The 19,020-nt window shown below is 34.0% G+C and overlaps 4 protein-coding genes across 10 annotated transcripts; 3 read left to right on the top strand and 1 right to left on the bottom strand.

Annotated features, from left to right (window-relative positions):
• Nucleotides 1-1,775: 1,775 nt before the first annotated feature.
• LOC103869216 (nuclear transcription factor Y subunit A-9) lies at nucleotides 1,776-4,656 on the top strand. Of its 3 annotated transcripts, none has more exons than XM_009147284.3 (6): nucleotides 1,776-2,711; nucleotides 2,996-3,269; nucleotides 3,351-3,421; nucleotides 3,520-3,585; nucleotides 3,869-4,033; nucleotides 4,131-4,562. In XM_009147284.3, the coding sequence occupies exons 1-6, from the start codon at nucleotides 2,709-2,711 to the stop codon at nucleotides 4,437-4,439; spliced, it is 888 nt and encodes a 295-aa protein (XP_009145532.1). In that variant the 5' UTR covers nucleotides 1,776-2,708; the 3' UTR covers nucleotides 4,440-4,562. The 3 variants fall into 3 exon arrangements, with proteins under 3 accessions (XP_009145532.1, XP_009145531.1, XP_009145530.1); XM_009147283.3 differs by having other exon boundaries at nucleotides 1,782-2,711; nucleotides 3,351-3,433; XM_009147282.2 differs by having other exon boundaries at nucleotides 2,336-2,711; nucleotides 3,351-3,436; nucleotides 4,131-4,656.
• LOC103869217 lies at nucleotides 4,592-6,690 on the bottom strand. Of its 3 annotated transcripts, none has more exons than XM_033291206.1 (5): nucleotides 6,367-6,690; nucleotides 5,802-6,113; nucleotides 5,511-5,715; nucleotides 5,139-5,367; nucleotides 4,592-4,981 (listed from the first exon to the last, which is right to left on the bottom strand). In XM_033291206.1, the coding sequence occupies exons 1-5, from the start codon at nucleotides 6,463-6,465 to the stop codon at nucleotides 4,756-4,758; spliced, it is 1,071 nt and encodes a 356-aa protein (XP_033147097.1). In that variant the 5' UTR covers nucleotides 6,466-6,690; the 3' UTR covers nucleotides 4,592-4,755. The 3 variants fall into 3 exon arrangements, with proteins under 3 accessions (XP_033147097.1, XP_009145535.2, XP_009145534.2); XM_009147287.3 differs by having other exon boundaries at nucleotides 5,802-6,116; nucleotides 6,373-6,690; XM_009147286.3 differs by having other exon boundaries at nucleotides 5,802-6,116; nucleotides 6,367-6,667.
• Nucleotides 6,691-9,021: 2,331 nt separating this feature from the next.
• On the top strand, nucleotides 9,022-11,158 carry LOC103869215 (organelle RRM domain-containing protein 1, chloroplastic). 2 transcript variants are annotated; one of them, XM_009147281.3, is made up of 9 exons: nucleotides 9,022-9,394; nucleotides 9,471-9,568; nucleotides 9,681-9,891; nucleotides 9,968-10,065; nucleotides 10,149-10,214; nucleotides 10,332-10,409; nucleotides 10,561-10,629; nucleotides 10,733-10,839; nucleotides 10,922-11,158. In XM_009147281.3, exons 1-9 carry the CDS (start codon nucleotides 9,090-9,092, stop codon nucleotides 11,006-11,008), a joined length of 1,119 nt encoding a protein of 372 aa, XP_009145529.1. In that variant the 5' UTR covers nucleotides 9,022-9,089; the 3' UTR covers nucleotides 11,009-11,158. The 2 variants fall into 2 exon arrangements, with proteins under 2 accessions (XP_009145529.1, XP_009145528.1); XM_009147280.3 differs by having other exon boundaries at nucleotides 9,024-9,394; nucleotides 9,468-9,568.
• On the top strand, nucleotides 11,042-13,121 carry LOC103869214 (nifU-like protein 4, mitochondrial). 2 transcript variants are annotated; one of them, XM_009147279.2, is made up of 6 exons: nucleotides 11,227-11,520; nucleotides 11,652-11,816; nucleotides 11,880-12,055; nucleotides 12,352-12,455; nucleotides 12,537-12,648; nucleotides 12,805-13,121. In XM_009147279.2, the coding sequence occupies exons 1-6, from the start codon at nucleotides 11,307-11,309 to the stop codon at nucleotides 12,874-12,876; spliced, it is 843 nt and encodes a 280-aa protein (XP_009145527.1). In that variant the 5' UTR covers nucleotides 11,227-11,306; the 3' UTR covers nucleotides 12,877-13,121. The 2 variants fall into 2 exon arrangements, with proteins under 2 accessions (XP_033147098.1, XP_009145527.1); XM_033291207.1 differs by having other exon boundaries at nucleotides 11,042-11,520; nucleotides 11,652-12,055.
• Nucleotides 13,122-19,020: the final 5,899 nt, after the last annotated feature.

Genomic DNA, 19,020 nt, shown 5'->3' with positions numbered 1-19,020 from the left:
TTTAATAACTTTTTCAAAATCATATTAATCACACGTATAAATAATACAACGACCATGAAACGTTCAAGCATAACCACTTTATTTAATTTTCTTAAACTATGTAACACCAACTTAATCAGCCGGATTATTTTAAATTTATGATTCATACTATTAAGAAAAAAATGAATGATGATATCAATATTTAAATCAATTCTATTAGTTTGGTTAGAGAAGGTTATTTTTTAACTTACCTTTATGTATGTAAAAGAAAGTTATCTTTGTGCTGTATTTTAAAGTTCAATATAGGTTTGTATCCACTTTCATCCCCAATTACGTTCACCTTTTTCTTTTTGTTATCTTCCACTAATTAGAAATATAGATATGTTTAAAAATTTAGTAAAAGCAAAGAGACGAGAAAAATGTGAAGAGTTAGTGGGGATGGCCGCAGTGTCGAGGCAGAGGATAACATCTGCCGAGGGAATCCAATGAACCGACTCGTGCGGCTTTTCTCATCATTTTCCTTTTTTTTTTTCTTTTTTTTTTTAACTAAAATTTTCTCTTTCTTTTTCCTTTCATATTTTCTCACAAAAAGTTTTATTCGATCATCAATGATACAGAAAATAAGACTTTTCTTTCTTCTTTTTCTCCACATAAAAGATAATGCAATCTTGACGAATTAAGGTGATATTGTCGAATACAAATCCAAACAAGCCGAGTCAAACTGTCAAAGTACGCAAAAAATATTAATAAAAATGTAAGAAACCACACAGATTTTAAACAAAACTCCATAGAGTAAATATTTTAATTTTGAATTTGAGTGTTTTTTTAATTATTAAGATATTTAAATAATATAAATATTATTTGCATATCACTTTTTAAATTACAAAAAATTTTGATAATTTATAAACAAAAATATTAATATAAATTATTTTAATTCATAAAATAATAATTTTATATATACAACACATATTTCATATATTTTATTTTAAAATATCTACAGCCTATAACTTACAGCTACAACAAATTTAACTACAACAAAAGTCTCTGCAAAAAAAGTCTACAGCAACAACTTTACAACTACAACCAATTTATCTACAACTAAACATCTACAGTTAAATTTTTTAAGACACAGTCGAACCAATCATCACCAATATAAAAAACCAAGAAGCCCATATTTTAGTTAGTTTGAAAAAAAAACTAATTGATTTACTTGAATCAAGAAATAACAAGGAGAAATATTCGAGAGAAAGAATAAAGAACACTGAACATGATGATTGTGAATTTAATTCATAACCCGTACAATAATCTTTATATTAGCTCTGTTCTTTTACAAGACGCTGCGTCAGCGGTTTGCGGCCAAATGTATAACCTTTTTTTTGTTCACGCATCTGGAGAGCAACACCGGTGGCGGTGCTTTTGCCTATCAAAAATAATCGCAGCGGCTATCTAACTGCCGCTACTTTTAACAGCGTCACAAACGACACCGGAAACCTTCGCAAAAATAATCGCAGCGTCAGCTTCATTGATTTTCCACCATTTTTTTGTTTATTTTGATGCTCAGTTTTTGGCCGCAAGCCGCTGCGTCCGCGTCTTGTAAAAGAACAGAGTTAATATAAAGATTTTGCTATTCTATAAAGTTGTATCTGTTACAAAATTTTACAAAACTGCTATTTATGTTTAACTAAATAGCCATTTTATGATAAAATAATTATTGCTCTTTCTTTTTAGTTAAATTAAAATTTTCGCTTATTCTTTCTACTCATTCGTTTCTATTTTAATCTCTTTTTGACAAAAATCGAACTATTTTAATTACATTAGTTAAAAACTATCTTAATTACATAATATAGATTTCTGTTTCAGTTTGTTCTATTTGTAATAAATAAATTATGTTTATCAAAAAAAAGTTGGCACATCAATTGCAACCGAAATCAATAATAGAGTTGAACATAATCATATTACAGTTCCCTTTATATATCTTTAATTTCAAATTCTTCTATTTTATTTCTTGCACAACAAAATTTTAATAAACTATTTCAGTTATCATTCTTTGATTTCTATTTCTATTGAATAAAGGTAGATTGAAACATAATCCATTCAGGAGATCACCCACTCCCTTTCGACAAACCGAAGCTACATGGTCGAGTACTACTCTAGCGATGGGAATAAAACGGCATACCGCATATGGGATAACAAAGAAAGCTTTTTCTTTTATGAATTATGTTCCTAAGTTGTATTCTATAGTGCCATATTGGTTAAAGTCAGTGATAGATGCAGATATGCCAGCTTTAAAATTAAACTATGATGTAGTTCCGAACAATGTTGATAATGAAAATTGAAGTTGTGCCGAAAAAATCCACTCTTGTCGTGAAACTTCCCACGTATACAAAAAATTAAGATAATGGTCCTTAGTTTAGGACTTTGAAGCCCGTTATAGGCCCATAAAACTTCTCGCAATCGAATTTATCATATTTAACATCTATCCACAAACATAAAAGAATTAATGTTGCCGCCGTTCACGTGGCGAACACGTGGAACCAAGATTCAAAACGGAACAAAACTTATGTTGTAAATTCCTACGACGATCGAAACAAAAAATAAAATACTTTAATTCAACTCAATTCCACAAAAATTATATTTTTTTCTTTCTTCCTCTCCTCAGATCGTTCCTCTTCGTCTCCTTCAATCACTCGTAAGACTCTTCCGAGACGGTGTGTTCGCTCTTTGATTGAATGGTATGTTGAAAATTTCCGATTATTACCAATTCGTTGATTGCATGAGCTGCTTAGACCCTTTTGTTGTTCTTAGGGTTTTGCTCTGTCTCTTCCTCTTCCCTTGAAAGTTCTGAAATTTCTATCTGATTTGGTGAATTCAATCATTGATTGTTTCTGGGTTTTTGCCTGCTTACTTGTTACTGAATCGTTTTTAGAGTTTGTGAGAGTTGAAATTTGTGATATTTGTATTGACTTTTAGGTCTGTGTAGTTGAAATTTCATCACTAACAATCAGATTTTGAGTAGGAAAGTGAAGACATGCATTCGAAACCTGACGGTGGGAATCAGATCGTTTCAGAGGCGGTTCATCATCACTCCATAAATAGTTTAAACCCTTGGCAACGTGCTGCTGCTGCTGCCTGCAACGCAAGTTCTTTAGTGGAGGAAGCTGTAGAGAAGTCTATAGCGTTGGAGAGCCAAGACAATTGGGAATCAACGAACGGGTCCAAGTCACCATCTCATAAAGATGAAAATGGTAACAAGGAATCACCACAAGTCACAATCTCTCCCCAAGAATCAGGTGCACTGACTTCTCTTCTCTCCGGTGCTTACGCTTTGTAGATTTGCTAACAAGTTTTGGTACTGTGTTTTCGATATGCAGCTGGAGATTACAGTGAAAAAAGTCAAGAACTTGTGCATGTTGGCGTCACAGGACCTCCTCACCCTCAACCTGTTAGCCACACAGTTGTAAAGCTGATTACATTTTCTATTCTGCTTTTATTTAGCTGTGGTTGCTTACCGTTCAAGTTTTTTGGTTATGGAACATGCAGGGATGGGCATCCTCAAATCCATACCAGGATCCTTATTATGCTGGAATGATGGGAGCCTATCCCATGGTATTATAACTTTATTACCGTCGTATATATAAATCTTTCCTTAATCCCCAACTACTATTTTTTCTACGTTAAGACTATTTTGGATGGTGTGTCTCTATTGGATTGTGAGAATAAAATATTCTATTAATCGTAGGTGCTAAAGCTTAGCAGGTTTAACAGCGTTCATGGCGTGTAATAATTTTGTTACAAATAAACAATTACATGCGTTTAGTTAGTTAATTTTGTGACAAGATTTATGCTCTCCATGCGACTTTCGTGATAAGCTATCAGTTTCCCTTATCAGGCTTATGTTCCGTATGGTGGGATGCCTCATTCAAGAATGCCACTGCCTCCTGAGGTGGCACAGGAACCAGTTTATGTTAATGCTAAACAGTACCAGGCCATTCTGAGGCGAAGGCAAGCACGCGCCAAGGCAGAGCTTGAAATGAAGCTAATCAAATCCAGAAAGGTGAATTGCATTTACCATGAATTATTATTATTAGTTTCTCAATTGCTCTAATCTAAATGTGAACTCACCACACTGCTCACTGCATCATGCTACACAGCCTTATCTCCATGAATCTCGGCATCAGCATGCTATGAGGAGGCCTAGGGGCACTGGAGGACGGTTTGCAAAGAAAACTAACACCGAAGCTTCAAAGCCAAAACCTGGAGAAAAGAACAATGCTACTCAGTCCCCGACGTCATCTCACTCTGACCAACCTGAAGCCTGGAATGATGAGTGTAGAAAACAGTCTGAAGAGATGCAAAGCTCAGCTTCTAAGAGAAGGGAAGAAGCAGAAGACTGTTCAGGGCAACAATGGAACAGCATTTCCTCAAACCATACTTCTCAAGCTCGTCTAGCCATCAAATGACATCTCCACTGGCAACTCATTCTTGGCTTTCTCTTTGTTGGCTTATTTGGTAGCAGCCATTGAAGAGTCCCCTGTACAAATACTTCTGTGTTTTTCTTCTTTTGTGATATGTCAAATGTTACTGCTTTCTTTTGTCAACTCTCTTTAGCACATTTTTGAATCCAAAACTATGTGTTTAAAATTAAATTCCAAAGTGTGCAAACTGAAAAAAGAGTAATTGAATACCCACAAAATCTTTCAAGACTTTCTTATAAGTACTAAACTTAGTCTTGGTCACGCTTATTGTTACAGTGACTTATGTTTATCTATTTCTTTTTTATGTTTTTATATCCGAGTTGGCCAAGTCTTCAGCTTCCTCCTCGTCTTGAGTTTCGTCTAGATCAGCATCTTCAGTATGGTCGGGACCTGCTGCTGCATCTGAGGAGTTGTTAGCCGCCTCTGTGATGTTCACAGGTGGCTGATTCTCCATCAAACCAGAGAGTGCTAGCTTTGGTGACCACTCAAGGACATCATCAATGATGTTTGACATCCTTCTTTGGTACCTGTATGCACACAAAGTTATCACAAGTCAGCCTCTAAAAACCGTAAATATTCAGTCAAGCAGAGAACTCATAGCAATAGCATATTAGCAATTAGAGAGAACAATCTTCTCTTGAAGAGAGGGAATCAAATGATGTTGTCTTGGTTTAAGTTCCGTACCTGGCCCGAGCAGCCTCATCAGGGGCATGGCGCCTGAGCAGCATGACAACAACAACAGCCACAACTGTGTAGAAAAGTCGAGATGTCCACTTGGGAGGTTCTTCCTCGTCTTTCTTTGGCCAGAAACGGAACAGTTCCTTCAATGTGGCTTCCTCCGCAAGAATGTTGGGGAAGAACCAGACACGCTTTCCAAGAAGTATCCACATAGCACCAAAAGCAACTGCTCTCACTGCACCATTCAGGGTGATCAAGAAGAAAAATCATTTTCAGCATCTATATAAAGTAAATCATTACTTAGCAGTGATAAGTGACTTTTAAGGTGAAGATTACAGAAGACGAGCACATGAAACAGATTATATATAGAGAGCTTACCGAAAAGCAAGGAGAGAATCATCAAAAGAATGCCAGCACATGAGTAGAGAACAATGAGTTTGCAACGGTGTGGGTACACAGGAAACAAACAAATAGCGAGAGTCAATACAGGCCAGAAGAAGGACAAAAGCGTTTGCCAGAGCGGATGCCTTTTCTCAAACGTCCATGCAAAAAATGCATCAGTTTCAGAGAAAGCTTGATCATCCTGTGCATTACAAAGATCAAAAACCAAATCAAAGCATGAAACCCTAAAGCTATTGAATGCATATGAACAACACCAAACAAACTTACACGGAAGATCTCCAGATGAGCAGGCCAAGTAGACAGCTTTTTCTTCCCGGGACGAAGAGTTTTAGTAACACGATCACAACGGACAAGAAGGTTCTTCCCCAACAACACATTGGCGATATCTTCAGCGTCAAGGTCTTTATCTTCTTCAAGAATCTCTTTACACTCGGGGTGATTCTTCAAGAAGCTCACGAAGTCTTTGCCTCTGAAGTATTCGACTCGTGCTTCCTCCATAACAGCCCATCTTGATTCCAACCCCTTGTTGTCTCTAACTTTCTCAGCAAACAACTGAAACACATCCTTCTTCACACCTTGCTTCTATTAAACCAACAAAAAAAAAGGATCAATTCACATTACAAATGGCCAAAGACTCAAACTTTCAACAATGTAACATTCCACACATAACATATCTGCACATTTTACATACAATTTAGAAAACAGTAATCAAATTTTATTTTATTATCGTCACAGATTCATTCTACGGATCCAAACAAAAGGGAAAGGTAACCTAAACACAGTGTTTTGTCTGAAAGAGATTAGCGTATAATGAGAGAAGAGAGAAGCAAACCCTAGCTGGAGGATCGGAACCGGAATCTCTAGCGGTGGAGGATGCAGATCCTAACGATCGTTTAACCCTCTTCTTCTCGGCTCCGGCATGCTTCTTCATCTCTCCTGTTCGAGACGAAGAGTTTTGTTTTTTCAGATTTTTTTTCTTACAGATCCAATGTTTTTTTTTTTGGTTATAACAGAAAGATTCCCGGTTTTCTTTTAAACCGTCGGACTCAGGTCGGATTAGCACAGTTCTTCTATCTCCGGTTAAACTGCTTGGATTTATTGCCAAATCCCATTAAAAATACGTTCACTAGATTGGTTAAATTATCTTTAGCAAATAGTAATAAATTTCATATACATAATTACTTATTTTAAATATTAAACTTTGAATACTGAATTTTTAATTTTTAATTCCAAAAGCTAAACTTCAAATTTTACAAGTATTTTAGTTATATATTTTTTTAATAATAAACTTTGAATACTGAATTTTTAATTCTAAAAGCTAAACTCTAAATTTTACAGGTATTTTAGTTTCATATTTTTGATAAATGCTTTTTGTAATGTTATTTTAAGACAATAACTAGATTTTGATCCGCGCTTCGAAAATGCAGATTTTTTTATTATAAACCAAATTTGAAATGAATTAGTATTTAAGAATTGTTATACACTATTATGTTACAAAATCGTGATACATTAAAAAGTAAATTTAAATTATATAATTTATGAGTTACTTTATTTAAATTTTTTTACGTACACTCTTATGTAACTCTTTTCAGGCCTGACATATCATCCAACCCAAAAAATCGAACCAAAATCGACATGATAATATAGGTTTGGTTCGAATTCAGGTCCACGACAAAGTACATATTAGATATTTTTTGGACCTGTGGATCTCGATTTAAGTTTTAGTCCTACCCGAGATCTAATCTGGTACCTAAACTATGTAAAATGTTTTGTGTATATTAGGGTATTTCAAATATGTTTTCGGTATTACCAATATTTTTTAAGTTTTGTGTTTGGTTTTCAATATAATTTCTTATTTTTGAGTAAAATTTCAAATTTTTTAAAAATATATTTTGGATATTTGGATAAAATTTTGGGTATTTTTTGGTTTCTCGGTCAGATTTCAAGTAAAATTTTGGTGTTTTTTGATATTTGAATATTTTCGGGTACTTGTTTGGATTTTCAATATATTTTTTAATTTTCATGTACTTTGAATTTTTTGGATCTTAAATACCCGAAATAATATTAAAATTATTTATGAAGGTTAGACCGTTATATAAATTATTTCTGATGGTTATAATGGTTTGGTATACAAAATTAGAATGGTATACTTTGTTGCAGGGGCGGACCCAGGTGTGTTGAGTGTGTGGCACATGCCACATACTAAATAATATATATCTCTTGTGACATTGAAAAACATATATTATTGTGTAGCTCATATGGCTCAAAGATTTTGTTGTGCCCCACTCTCTGTGTGTTCGAGTCCACCAAACGTCCATTTTTTAATTTCTTTCTACACTTTTAATCACATTTCCATTTACCATTTATTTTGCTACCTAAAATTATGTTTGTTTACAATTGTTTTCTTTTCTTTCCTTTCTCTTATATTACTTTCTCCAAAATAAAAAAAATATATAATGGAATTAATTTTTTTTCAGTACTTAGATTAAAATAAGAAAAACTAAAATGAATTACCTTAGATGAATTACCTTTTTTCAGTACTTAGATTAAAATAAGAAAAACTAAAATGAATTACCTTTTTGTAATAAAAATATAATGTTCTATATATAATTTTATAATATTACTTAAAATGGAAATTTAAAAATTTACAAAAAAAATTTATCTTTCAATTGATCTATTTTCTGAAATTTATAAAATGTATACTTTTAGTGACTAATGTAACTTTAAAAAATATATATAATATAATGAAAGAAATTATATTTAATATTTTAATAAATATACATATAGATATATAAATTGTGCCACATGTTAAATTATTTTCTAGGTCCGCCCCTGCTTTGTTGTGATAGTTTTGTAATTGGTTACATTTAAGATGTGCATATTGTGTATGAGAGATTTTTAGATAGGAAAACATATATATTTCTCAGAAAAATTAGTATTGTGTAATTTGGTTTTGATGGCTAGCATCGGGTTGGTTGAAACTTAGAATAGAGTATGTGTTCAGTTTGATAATTTTGCAATGTGTGGATTAATAGATGCGTTAATTGGCAAAAGTAAGATTGTGTGGTATGAACTAATGGAATTCATATATAGACCTACTTATGAATTGACGGCGATGGAGCATATAAGATGGAGTGAAAATTATATGTAAATGATATTGCATACTGGTGATTAACTAAATAACATAAAAAATTATAACTAATTCAACTGATTACGGCATTAATTTGTTGAATTCAGAGATATTGTAGGAGTAATATTAGGAAATATCATACTTTAATAATATTGATATATTTTGACTAATTAAGGTAAATACCAAATACTAATTTTCTAGTAAATTGGTCCAACAACTTTTTATAGGTAGTTTTTTTAAAAATTTTTTCTCTTTTAATAGTATAGATCTAATTTTTTTTATAAAAAAAATGCTAATTGGACCCTTAATAGTATACTTAATTCGGTTTAATTTTGTTATCGGTTTAAATTCAATTATCGGTTTAAATAGTGATAACAAAGAAAAGAGCAGAGGAAACAAAGCAAGAAGCTTGAAGGAGAGTTCCCATGGAAGCTCTTATTGCTTCCGCTTCCTTCTTCCTCCCCTTCTCCAACTCTCCTTCACTCACTCTCAATAACCCTTCGTCTTCTTTTTCTCCCAACATAAAGTTTGGAACTTTTCGTAAGAATTATATCTCTTCCTCATCACACCTTGTATACTCCTCCTCTGCAGTATCCGCACCGTCTTCTTCTACTACTCTCTCCCAAAACACCTATTGGATGGTGGTATTGGATAAACCTCCACAAGGGGTTTCTTCAAAATCCGATATTGTAGATTACTATGTCGAGATTCTTGCGAAAGTGCTGGGCAAGTAGGTTTCTTTTCTTCTGCTCATTCTTCTTTTTGTTTCTTCTGCTTTGCTTACCTTTTATGTTGTTTCGCAGCAGCGAAAAGGATGCGCAGATGAGTATATATGATGCTTCCTTTGATACCCATTTCGGGTTTTGTTGTCATATCGACGAAGAGGCTTCACGCCAGCTCGCTCGTGAGTGTTAATATGTTTCATGCTTGATGCCATTGTAACTTATACAAGCAGATTCTGTTTATTTAGTGGTCACTTTTTTTTAAGTGTTTTAATTGTTTGTTTATGAACTTAGGCTTGCCTGGAGTACTATCTGTTAGACCTGAAGCTGGTTACAGTTCAGGGAATAAGAATTATGGCATTGGGAACCAGACTGGTGTTTCCTTGTTTGATCACGGGACAGTGAAACATTGGATGGTCCGGATAGACAAGCCAGGAGTTGGGATTGTTACTAAAGCACAGATGGTTGATCATTGTGTTCAACTACTATCCAAGGTTTTGTGGAAGTGAGTTTCTTTGTCTTGGGAAAGCTATTGTCTCCTTCAGATTTTAACAGCATTTTGGTAACCCTTGCTTCTGCAGTGAAAAAGATGCACAGATGTGTCTTTATCATGTTTCTTGGAAGTCCAAATTCGGTTTTTGTTGTGATCTCGATGAAACATGCGCCGAGGAGTTAGCTGGTTTGTGATTCAGACAACAATGTTTTTGTTTCCCTGAATTAAGTTAACAGATGAAGAAGAGATGTGTTTTGATTGATGCACAGGTGTACCTGGTGTTCTTGCTGTTGTTCCGGATAACAAGTTCGAGTCACTAAACAAAGACTATGAAGGTCTGTCTCTTGGATACTGATCTTACCCAGTGACAACCCTACCTTTCAGCTGATTTGATGGATATGTATGAATCTCACTTTTGTTGCAATTGTGTCTCTCTTTTTCTTTTCGAAAAGGCGATAATAGTACACAAGAAGATTCAAGAGAAAGTTCAGAGTCTCCTCCTGTTAAGACGAAGAAGCTGTTTATAACTGGTATGTGAACACTTGAGATTGTATGTATGCTTTTGATAGCATTGCATAATCTGTTAAGTGGCACAATCTTCGCAGCGTTTGATGAAAAATTCATGCTTGCCTAATTCATTCTGATAGAACATGTATCTTGGGGTTTCTCAACTTTTTTCAGGACTGTCTTTCTACACATCTGAGAAGACATTGCGCGCTGCATTTGAAGGATTTGGTGAACTAGTGGAAGGTACTTTATTATTTACTACTATCCAATTCACACTTCAAAAACATCGATGACTGGGAACAAAGATAAATAATCACAGCCTATATGTTATACTTGAAATCTGCAGTCAAAATCATTATGGATAAGATATCAAAGAGATCAAAAGGTTACGCCTTTATAGAGTACACAACAGAGGAAGCTGCCAGCGTTGCACTAGAAGAGATGAATGGAAAGGTAAACCTAAACATGAATGTGATAAAGAGAGAAGGAAAGACACTTGACTCAGATGTTTATTGGTTATTTCTCTCTTGCGCAGATTATAAACGGGTGGATGATAGTAGTAGATGTGGCCAAGACCAAACCTTTCAGACACAAGAGAAGAGAGACGAGTTCTGAGTTGTAGAAACTATTTGAAAAGTGACAAAGCTGATGCCTTTTTGTTCAATCCATGGCTGATGATATAACATAGAATTTGCCGATTGTAATAACATAAAGACTCTGTCTTTGGTGTTTAAAAAAAAAAAAAAAAAGACTTGTTCTTTGAAAAGTCAATTTTCATCCTCAATGTGTACACTATTTACATATATACCCCTAAGCGGGTGAATAGTTCAGGACAAATACAATTCTCTCTCCGACAATCCGTCACAAAAGGTTCCGTCTTTTTAATCCGGTCCGGTCTGCAATTAGGCGGCGAGGAAGCAATGAAAGGGATTGCGAGGATTGTGAATTCTCTTTCGCGACTCGGTGGTCGTGAGATCATTTCTAGAGGAAGTAGTAAGCTTGCTTCGTCGTCTTCCTCTCTTCATCGCTCGCTCTTCATCTCGGCGGCAACGCACTTTCCGACCAATTCACGTGATCTCACCTCCTCTTCGAGATCTTCTTCTTTACTTCCTCAGAAATGGGCTTTTCTCGGAGGTTTGGATCTTCTTTGGTTGTTTGCTTTCGTATATCATTGCGATCTTAAAGACTGGGACTTGTTGTTGTTCTCTTTGATAATAGCAGTCTTTTTTAAGGGTCTAACTAGGTTATCTTATCTCATGGAGCAGGGGGGCAGAGAAGGACGATGTTTATCCAAACACAATCCACTCCGAATCCTTCTTCTCTCATGTTTTATCCTGGCAAACCAGTCATGGAGGTTGGAAGTGCTGATTTCCCTAACGTTCGTTCAGCTCTAGGCTCACCATTAGCCAAGTCCATTTACTCCATTGACGGTATTTTTGTTATCTGTTTGTTAGAAAAAGACTCTGTTCTTTCAATGTGCTTCTTTCTTGCAGGTGTGGTTCGAGTTTTCTTTGGGTCTGATTTCGTCACTGTGACAAAGTCTGATGATGTATCGTGGGATATCCTCAAGCCTGAGATCTTTGCAGCTGTCATGGATTTCTACTCCTCTGGCCAGCCTTTGTTTCTCGACTCACAAGCTGCTGCTGCCAAGGACACTGCCATCAACGACGTAAAACTCTTCTCTCCCTATTTATCTTTATATCCTTTTCTTTAGTTAGTCTTTGTGAAGAGTATAGTTTTACATTTTCTTCTGGTCAGGGTGTCTGTTTTCTCATATAGTTTGCCAGTTGCTTTTGTGAGAGCTGATGAAATATGAGTTAGGATCTTGAAGTAGTAGCTTTGCCTGACAAACTTTCATTGAGGGAGAGACCATAAATATGATGTTCTGTTAATTTATTGTTTAATATATTGGATGCTAGATTAGCATGTGGGGGTAACAAGTGTTGTTGTATTTTTGTAATTCAGGATGACTCTGAAACCGTGGCAATGATCAAGGAACTCTTAGAAACTCGCATCAGACCAGCAGTCCAAGATGATGGTGGGGACATTGAGTATTGTGGGTTTGATCCGTAAGTTTACTTCCTCCATCGTCTCTCTCTCTTTGTTCTTTTTATCTCTTTAGTAAAATCATTTGGGTGGCGGTTGAACAGTGAAAGCGGAATAGTGAAGTTGAGGATGCAAGGAGCTTGTAGCGGTTGTCCAAGCTCATCTGTTACTTTGAAATCTGGAATAGAAAACATGCTGATGCATTATGTACCCGAGGTAAGTTTGGATCCTCCTAAGCAGTTTCTTACAATAGATTGTATAGTGCTACACCTCTCTCTCTCTGTCTGTGTTAATGTTGTGGTGTTAAGTAACCATTGAAGAATCAAGAACTGGAGACTGTACTCTTCTTCTAATGAAAGAGATTTGGTGCAGGTGAAAGGTGTAGAACAAGAGTTCGATGGGGAAGAAGAGGAGGGAACGTTGTCGGGAGAGGTGAGAGAGTAGAGTAAGACGTCTCCTCAAGCTTCTCTGCACTTTTCCACTTTTAGTGTACAGAAGAGTAAATTCCAGTGAGCGAGTGCTCTCTTTTCTGTCACGTTTTGAATTTGATTTGTCGTGTTTTTTGGGCTTTTGAGAATGTTCTGAGAGATCACTAGTTGATCTGGTTTGTAACATGCGTTTAACCTACAGGAATAAGTTTTTTTCGATGGTTTCGTACAAGAAAATATATTTTCAGTACTCATTGGACCAATTTTCTTTTAGCCGGCCAGTATATATCAGATTTGAAGAATGTATTTTAGTTATAAACTTGAGGTTTAGGCCTCTTCCACAGGCATCAAGCAATCCACTAAATCACAAGATTATATCTTTATCTCTCACTCTCACCCTCGCAAACACAAACCCTCTGTGTTCTTATTCTGCTGGAACGTCCTAACATAATGACAATGCAGCAACCTGCACACTCATTAGAAAAATAAAATAAGTTGTTTCATCTAATTATATAATAAATTTTTTATTAATATAATCATAAATTCATTATTAATGTTCTTTACTATTTCCTTAAATAAAAGTTACAGAATTACCTAATGTGGCAAAAGTATATATGACAATTAATGATTTTGAATAATAAAGATTTAATAAAAAAATATTATATCTTATATTGTCCCCTATATATTAATTGAGAAACATTTGAAAAAATGTAATCTCAATTTTGTAATAATTAAAAAAAGACCTCTTACTTATGTGTCAATCAATTAGGTAGTTAATTAATCATACATGTCAGTCTCACATTGAAATTGAAAAACATGTTGGTCCAATTCGATTTTTATATCTCACTAGAAACATTTAACACCAACTGTATGATATCATATGATATTAACTAAAGCAAGATGATTATTTATTATATATTATTTTCTTAAATAAAATCTATGGAATTACCTGATGTGATTATGATATATATAGTAATTAATGATTTTAAATAATGAAGATTTGCTAATAATTTGTATGCTTTCTATCATTTTTGTTTAATTTTTTACTATTAAAATAAATTACACAATTACATTAATCATATATTAAAAATTTAGATTTGTTTGTATATGTTGTATTTTGAATTTTTCAAAAAGAGTATTTTTTTTTGTCATCAACTACAGACTCATACTGACTCTGTGAACCACTCCGGTAGATGTTGATCCATGTGAACGACAAATGACGGTTGTTTCCTGACACTGCGTGCTAGGCTATCCGCTCTTGAATTTTGCGTTCTTGGTACATAGATAATCTCCGAACGTGTAAAAACCTCTTTCAGGGATTTAATATCTTCCAAATAACTTGCAAATGCTGGCCATTCTTCTGGTTCCGAAACTATCTTCACCAACTGAGAACAATCCGTTGCAAATGTAACCTGAAACTGGCGTAAATTTTTCATGCATTCCATTGCCCAAATTAGTGCTTCCATCTCCGCATGTAGAGGGGATAGACAAGTTCGAACATTCCTTGCTCCTAACAGCCCTTCGAAACCTTCTAAAGTGCTTAACCAACCTTGCCCAGAAAAGACTTCATTCTCCTTCCAGGAACCATCTGTAAAACACCATCTCCCCGGAATTGGTGGGAGGGCCGTAACCGCAACCTGGGACCCAATTTCAAAAAGAGTATAAATTACTAAAATTGTTAAAAGTCTCAAATAAACTTTTGTGATCATTGTTTAAATTTTTTTCTATAATAAGATACAATGATAATAAAATCATATAAATAAATAATTTTATTTTAATAGGTGTCTATGTTAAAATATATATATATATATATACTTCATACCGTTTAAATTTAATTATATATCATATACGATAGATAAGATTGATTGTTTTGATTTATTTATTCTAAAATGATTGGGAATAAACAAGAGCGTTCATTTGATTTATATGTGCAAGCCAATTTATTACATAATAGTAATTGATTTCTTAGTTATTTAATATATATGATTATTATTTTATTATTTCATAATATGCAGAAAAATATAAAATAAGTATTTATTCTGCACAAGACGCAGATCTTAACCTAAATATGTATCTCTTTAATAATTTTGAATCTTAAACATTTTATACATCTCAGGCCAAAATAAAAAAAAGAAATGAGAATAAACTGAAAAGTCAATATTTATATCGAGCAATAACCAAAATGACACAAAAAAGAGAAAAATATCGAAGATATATAGGATTGGCACGTGAACGTAAACTTCTCATAACATAATTAACTTTTAAATTGCTAAATCATGATATAAAACCGAACTGACATAGTTTCATTGTAACCAAAATAGTAGGCATGAGATTCTTCGGCCTAAATGTTAGGTTCTTATGTGATAAATAATTTTTTGACCTAAAATATTTTTAAAAATGGGATCAGTTCATTAGTAAACAAATTATGTAATTAACAAAAAAAGTTCTAAAAAATTGTTTAAGGGCCAAATATATTAATTCGATCAATAATATAAATTTTTTTCCATAAAATATTTCTTAAATAATTTTCATATAAATTTACTCTGCGCAAGGAGCAGGTCTTATCCTAGTATTTGTTTAATTTTAAACTATTAAAATAAATAAATAAACCACAATAACCATATAATAAAAATTTAGATTTTTCTGTATATGTTATATTTTGAATTTTAAAAAATGACTATGAATTACTAAAACTGTTAAAAGTCTCACATTCAAATTTTGTGATCCATGGTTTAAAATTTTTGTTATGATAAAATACAAATGCTTACAAAATCATATAAGTAAGAAGTCTAATTTAATTATTTTTAAGATTAAAGAATACTGTATATATATATATGTTTTAAATTAAACTATAAATCATATAAAATACATAAATATTTTAGTAATTTACTTTGAACGAACATTGAAAACTTAATTTTTTAAAACATTATAAATTATTAAAACTATTAATCCCACAATAAAAATTTTGTTATCAATAATTTAAAATTTTTGCTATAAAAGATACAAATGATTAAAAAAGATACGAATAGAAAATATCATTTAATAAACATTAATATTAAAATATACTATGTATGTTAAATCATTTAAATTCAATTACATATCCTATCAATTTAATTATATATGTAATACTCCTAGTTACTGACTTTTAATTATTCAATATATATTTATTATTCATAACATGTAAAGACATATAATACTTTATATATATAGATGTTCATGGGGAGCCGTCTTAACCTAGTACATATAATTTACAAAGAGAAAAGTCGAGAAACCTTGACGATCACAGCTATGGCGACAGCGAACGAACCGACTCCACAAAAGAAGTTGTTTTCGATGACCTAAACTATGAAGCTTGGGCTCCAATCATGAAAGCTACCCTAGTGGAGAGAGGGCTTTGGGACGTCGTTGAGAACGTAGCCCCACTTAATCCACTGAGCATGCCAGAGTTAGCAGCCACGATTCAAGCCAAAGATGTTTCACCATGGAGAGATTTTGCTGTAAAAAACACCAAAGCTATCCACATATTGCAATGTTCTGTACCAGATTCTGTTTTCAGACAGACACTCCACGCTGCTTCAGCCAAAGATCTTTGGGACCTTCTACAAGAAAGCAACGAGCAAGCCAAGTTGCAAAAGGACTTTGAACAACTTCAAATCGACTTTAGAGAACGCTTCTCATCATACATTGATAGAGTTTTGAAGATCTCTACTGATCCTCATTTTGCAGATACCAAATCCAAATTTCAAGCTACAACCAAGCTAATCTCGCTGTCAGATTCATATGATGGTGCAGTTCCGGTGGGGGACCAACTCATGGCCATGCAGAATCTGTCTTTTAGCCGTCTTCTTTTGATTCTTGATATGTTTGAATCATTGCCAGTGGAGACCTTTGATAAACTTTTGAAGGTACTGGAGGTTGGATCGTCGTCTGATTGTGAAGCTATAACTAAATTGTTCACTTCTCTGTCAGATTCATGTGATGATGATAGTCTTCGGACTTTAACAGACTTCGTAAGCATCTTGGTGTGCTTGAATCATTACCAGCCGATGCCATATGTAGAATGTTGAAAAGACAAAAGGAGGTCAGAGCTGTTGAAGTAAGCTTGAAGTAATTTGAGATGCAAGCTACCTAATTCTAATGTATGATGGATATCTTTAAGGATTAGGAAAATATCTATTTGTGTTACCTAATGAGTTTAGAAAATTATAAGTTATATACAAGGAGATGCAAGTGTGTTGCATAACTTGTGAATTTTATGAGTTTGTGAGAGCTTTAGTATTGAGTGATTTTCTAAAGCATTGAGAGAGATTAATAAGAAGAGTTTCTTATTTGAGTTTCACATATTCTTGTGTTCATAAGATTTGATATCGAGCTACCTTGGTTCTAGAATTGGTATCAGAGCTTTCGGAGACAATCAAACGCCATGGGAGATATTAGGATGACGTCAACCGCTCAACGGAAGGAAGGAGGATCGGAGGCCAACACCAGGAACCATATGACTCCACACGAGAAGTATTTCACCACTCTGGATAAGACAAAGAGAGAGAAGGTAACGTTCATCAATGGGAGTACTGTGGAGGCACAAGGGATAGGAGATGTGAGGATCGTGACAAGGGAAGGGAAGATGAAGACGATCAAGGATGTGCTTTACGTTCCGGGGATTGTGGCAAGCGTTTTGAGTGTTGGTCAGATGAATAAGTGTGGATATGTTGTTATAGATGGGACCGAAGCTGATTACTATTAGGGATCGGGCGACTGGAACATTGTTTGGTGAAGCTTGGTGGGATGAAAAGAGAGGCTTTTTCATGAGGTTCAAGGTTGTGTGAATGTAATCTCAACTTGGCAATTTAGGGTTGAAAGTTTAAAAAATTTCTTTGATATTGAAACATCTCTTCTGTTAATTAATTCTAAGTCTTTGGGCTCAACTTTTAGTCTTTGTGTGTTTTATAATCAGTAATCTTAGTAATTATCTTATGAGCTATCTTTTCGGTTAAGTCTTTGAGATTAACTTTTTAGTCATTGGTGTGTTTTGTAATCAGTAATCTTGGTAAGTATCTTATGAGATAATGTCAACTTTCTTAGTAGTCAAAAGTGTTCAACTTTTATTTGAATCAGGTTTCCATTATCATTCTCCTCTTTGTTTTTGATTCTCGGTTTGATGGAATGATGAGAGATGAGAGAAACTTCATTGTTGAAACCATATATACTCTCATATCTCACACTCTCTTGCACAAGCACTCTTATAGTAGATTTGTTACTTACTACACACTGACATTAATTAAGACCTCTAGAGTTTAACAACCATCACTAGGCCCCAACACCTCTAGATACTAGACTATTCTAGTTTTACTAGCAAAGTTCAACATCTTAACTTAGAAGTTAATTTGTAAAGAGAGATTTATCTATGAGTTTGCAGGTGATTAGAAGGCTAATGCATACATGAGTGTTGCGCTAATGGGTTAGTCCGGTCTCATAGTTTATCGACATTAATCTAGTTTTAAAGAAAACATTTTGGATCACTCTAGTGTATGTTGTGACCCTTGTGACAAATTCCAAATATCATTAGGTCTTTGGAGTAAACCAAGTTTGTAGATGTGTTGGATCAAATCTCAACCACTTTATGCATCATTCAAATGCGACTGTTAATCAATCATTCAAATGCATCGAATATTTTTGGAACCTTGGCGTCTTAGTCCTAAATCACAAGTCAAAACCAGCTAAATTCTTGTTGACCATCAGTAGAGAGGGAAACTAGCGTGTGGCGTTGGGTCAAATCAACCGGATTAATTTGTTCGTTGAACCAGGCTTAACTACATTGGATTTTCACAAGAATAGCTAGTCCTAGACTCCTAGTTACATACGAACCATAACCAATTAAAAAAAACCTCATATTTATTATTAGCCGAGTTCAACAGTGTATTTAAGTTTAATCGGATTTATTAATCTACAAGGCATTTATCTCCTCGAACCGAACCGAATGTTTGACCAAACACACTTGGTGGGGGTTATTGGTTGGTGTATTTTAATGGATTTAAAAATCCAAACTAAATCTAGTGTTATTGGTTATATGATTTTAAAATATGTATTGAAATCATGTGTTATTCGTTTAATGATTCATAAATTTTAAGTGTTATTCGTTTAATGATTCATAAATTCTAAT

Source organism: Brassica rapa, chromosome A05 (assembly GCF_000309985.2).
Source record: "Brassica rapa cultivar Chiifu-401-42 chromosome A05, CAAS_Brap_v3.01, whole genome shotgun sequence".
Lineage (NCBI taxonomy): Eukaryota > Viridiplantae > Streptophyta > Magnoliopsida > Brassicales > Brassicaceae > Brassica > Brassica rapa.
Note: the sequence above shows the minus strand (reverse complement) of the source record. Positions and strands in the feature narration are given on the sequence as shown.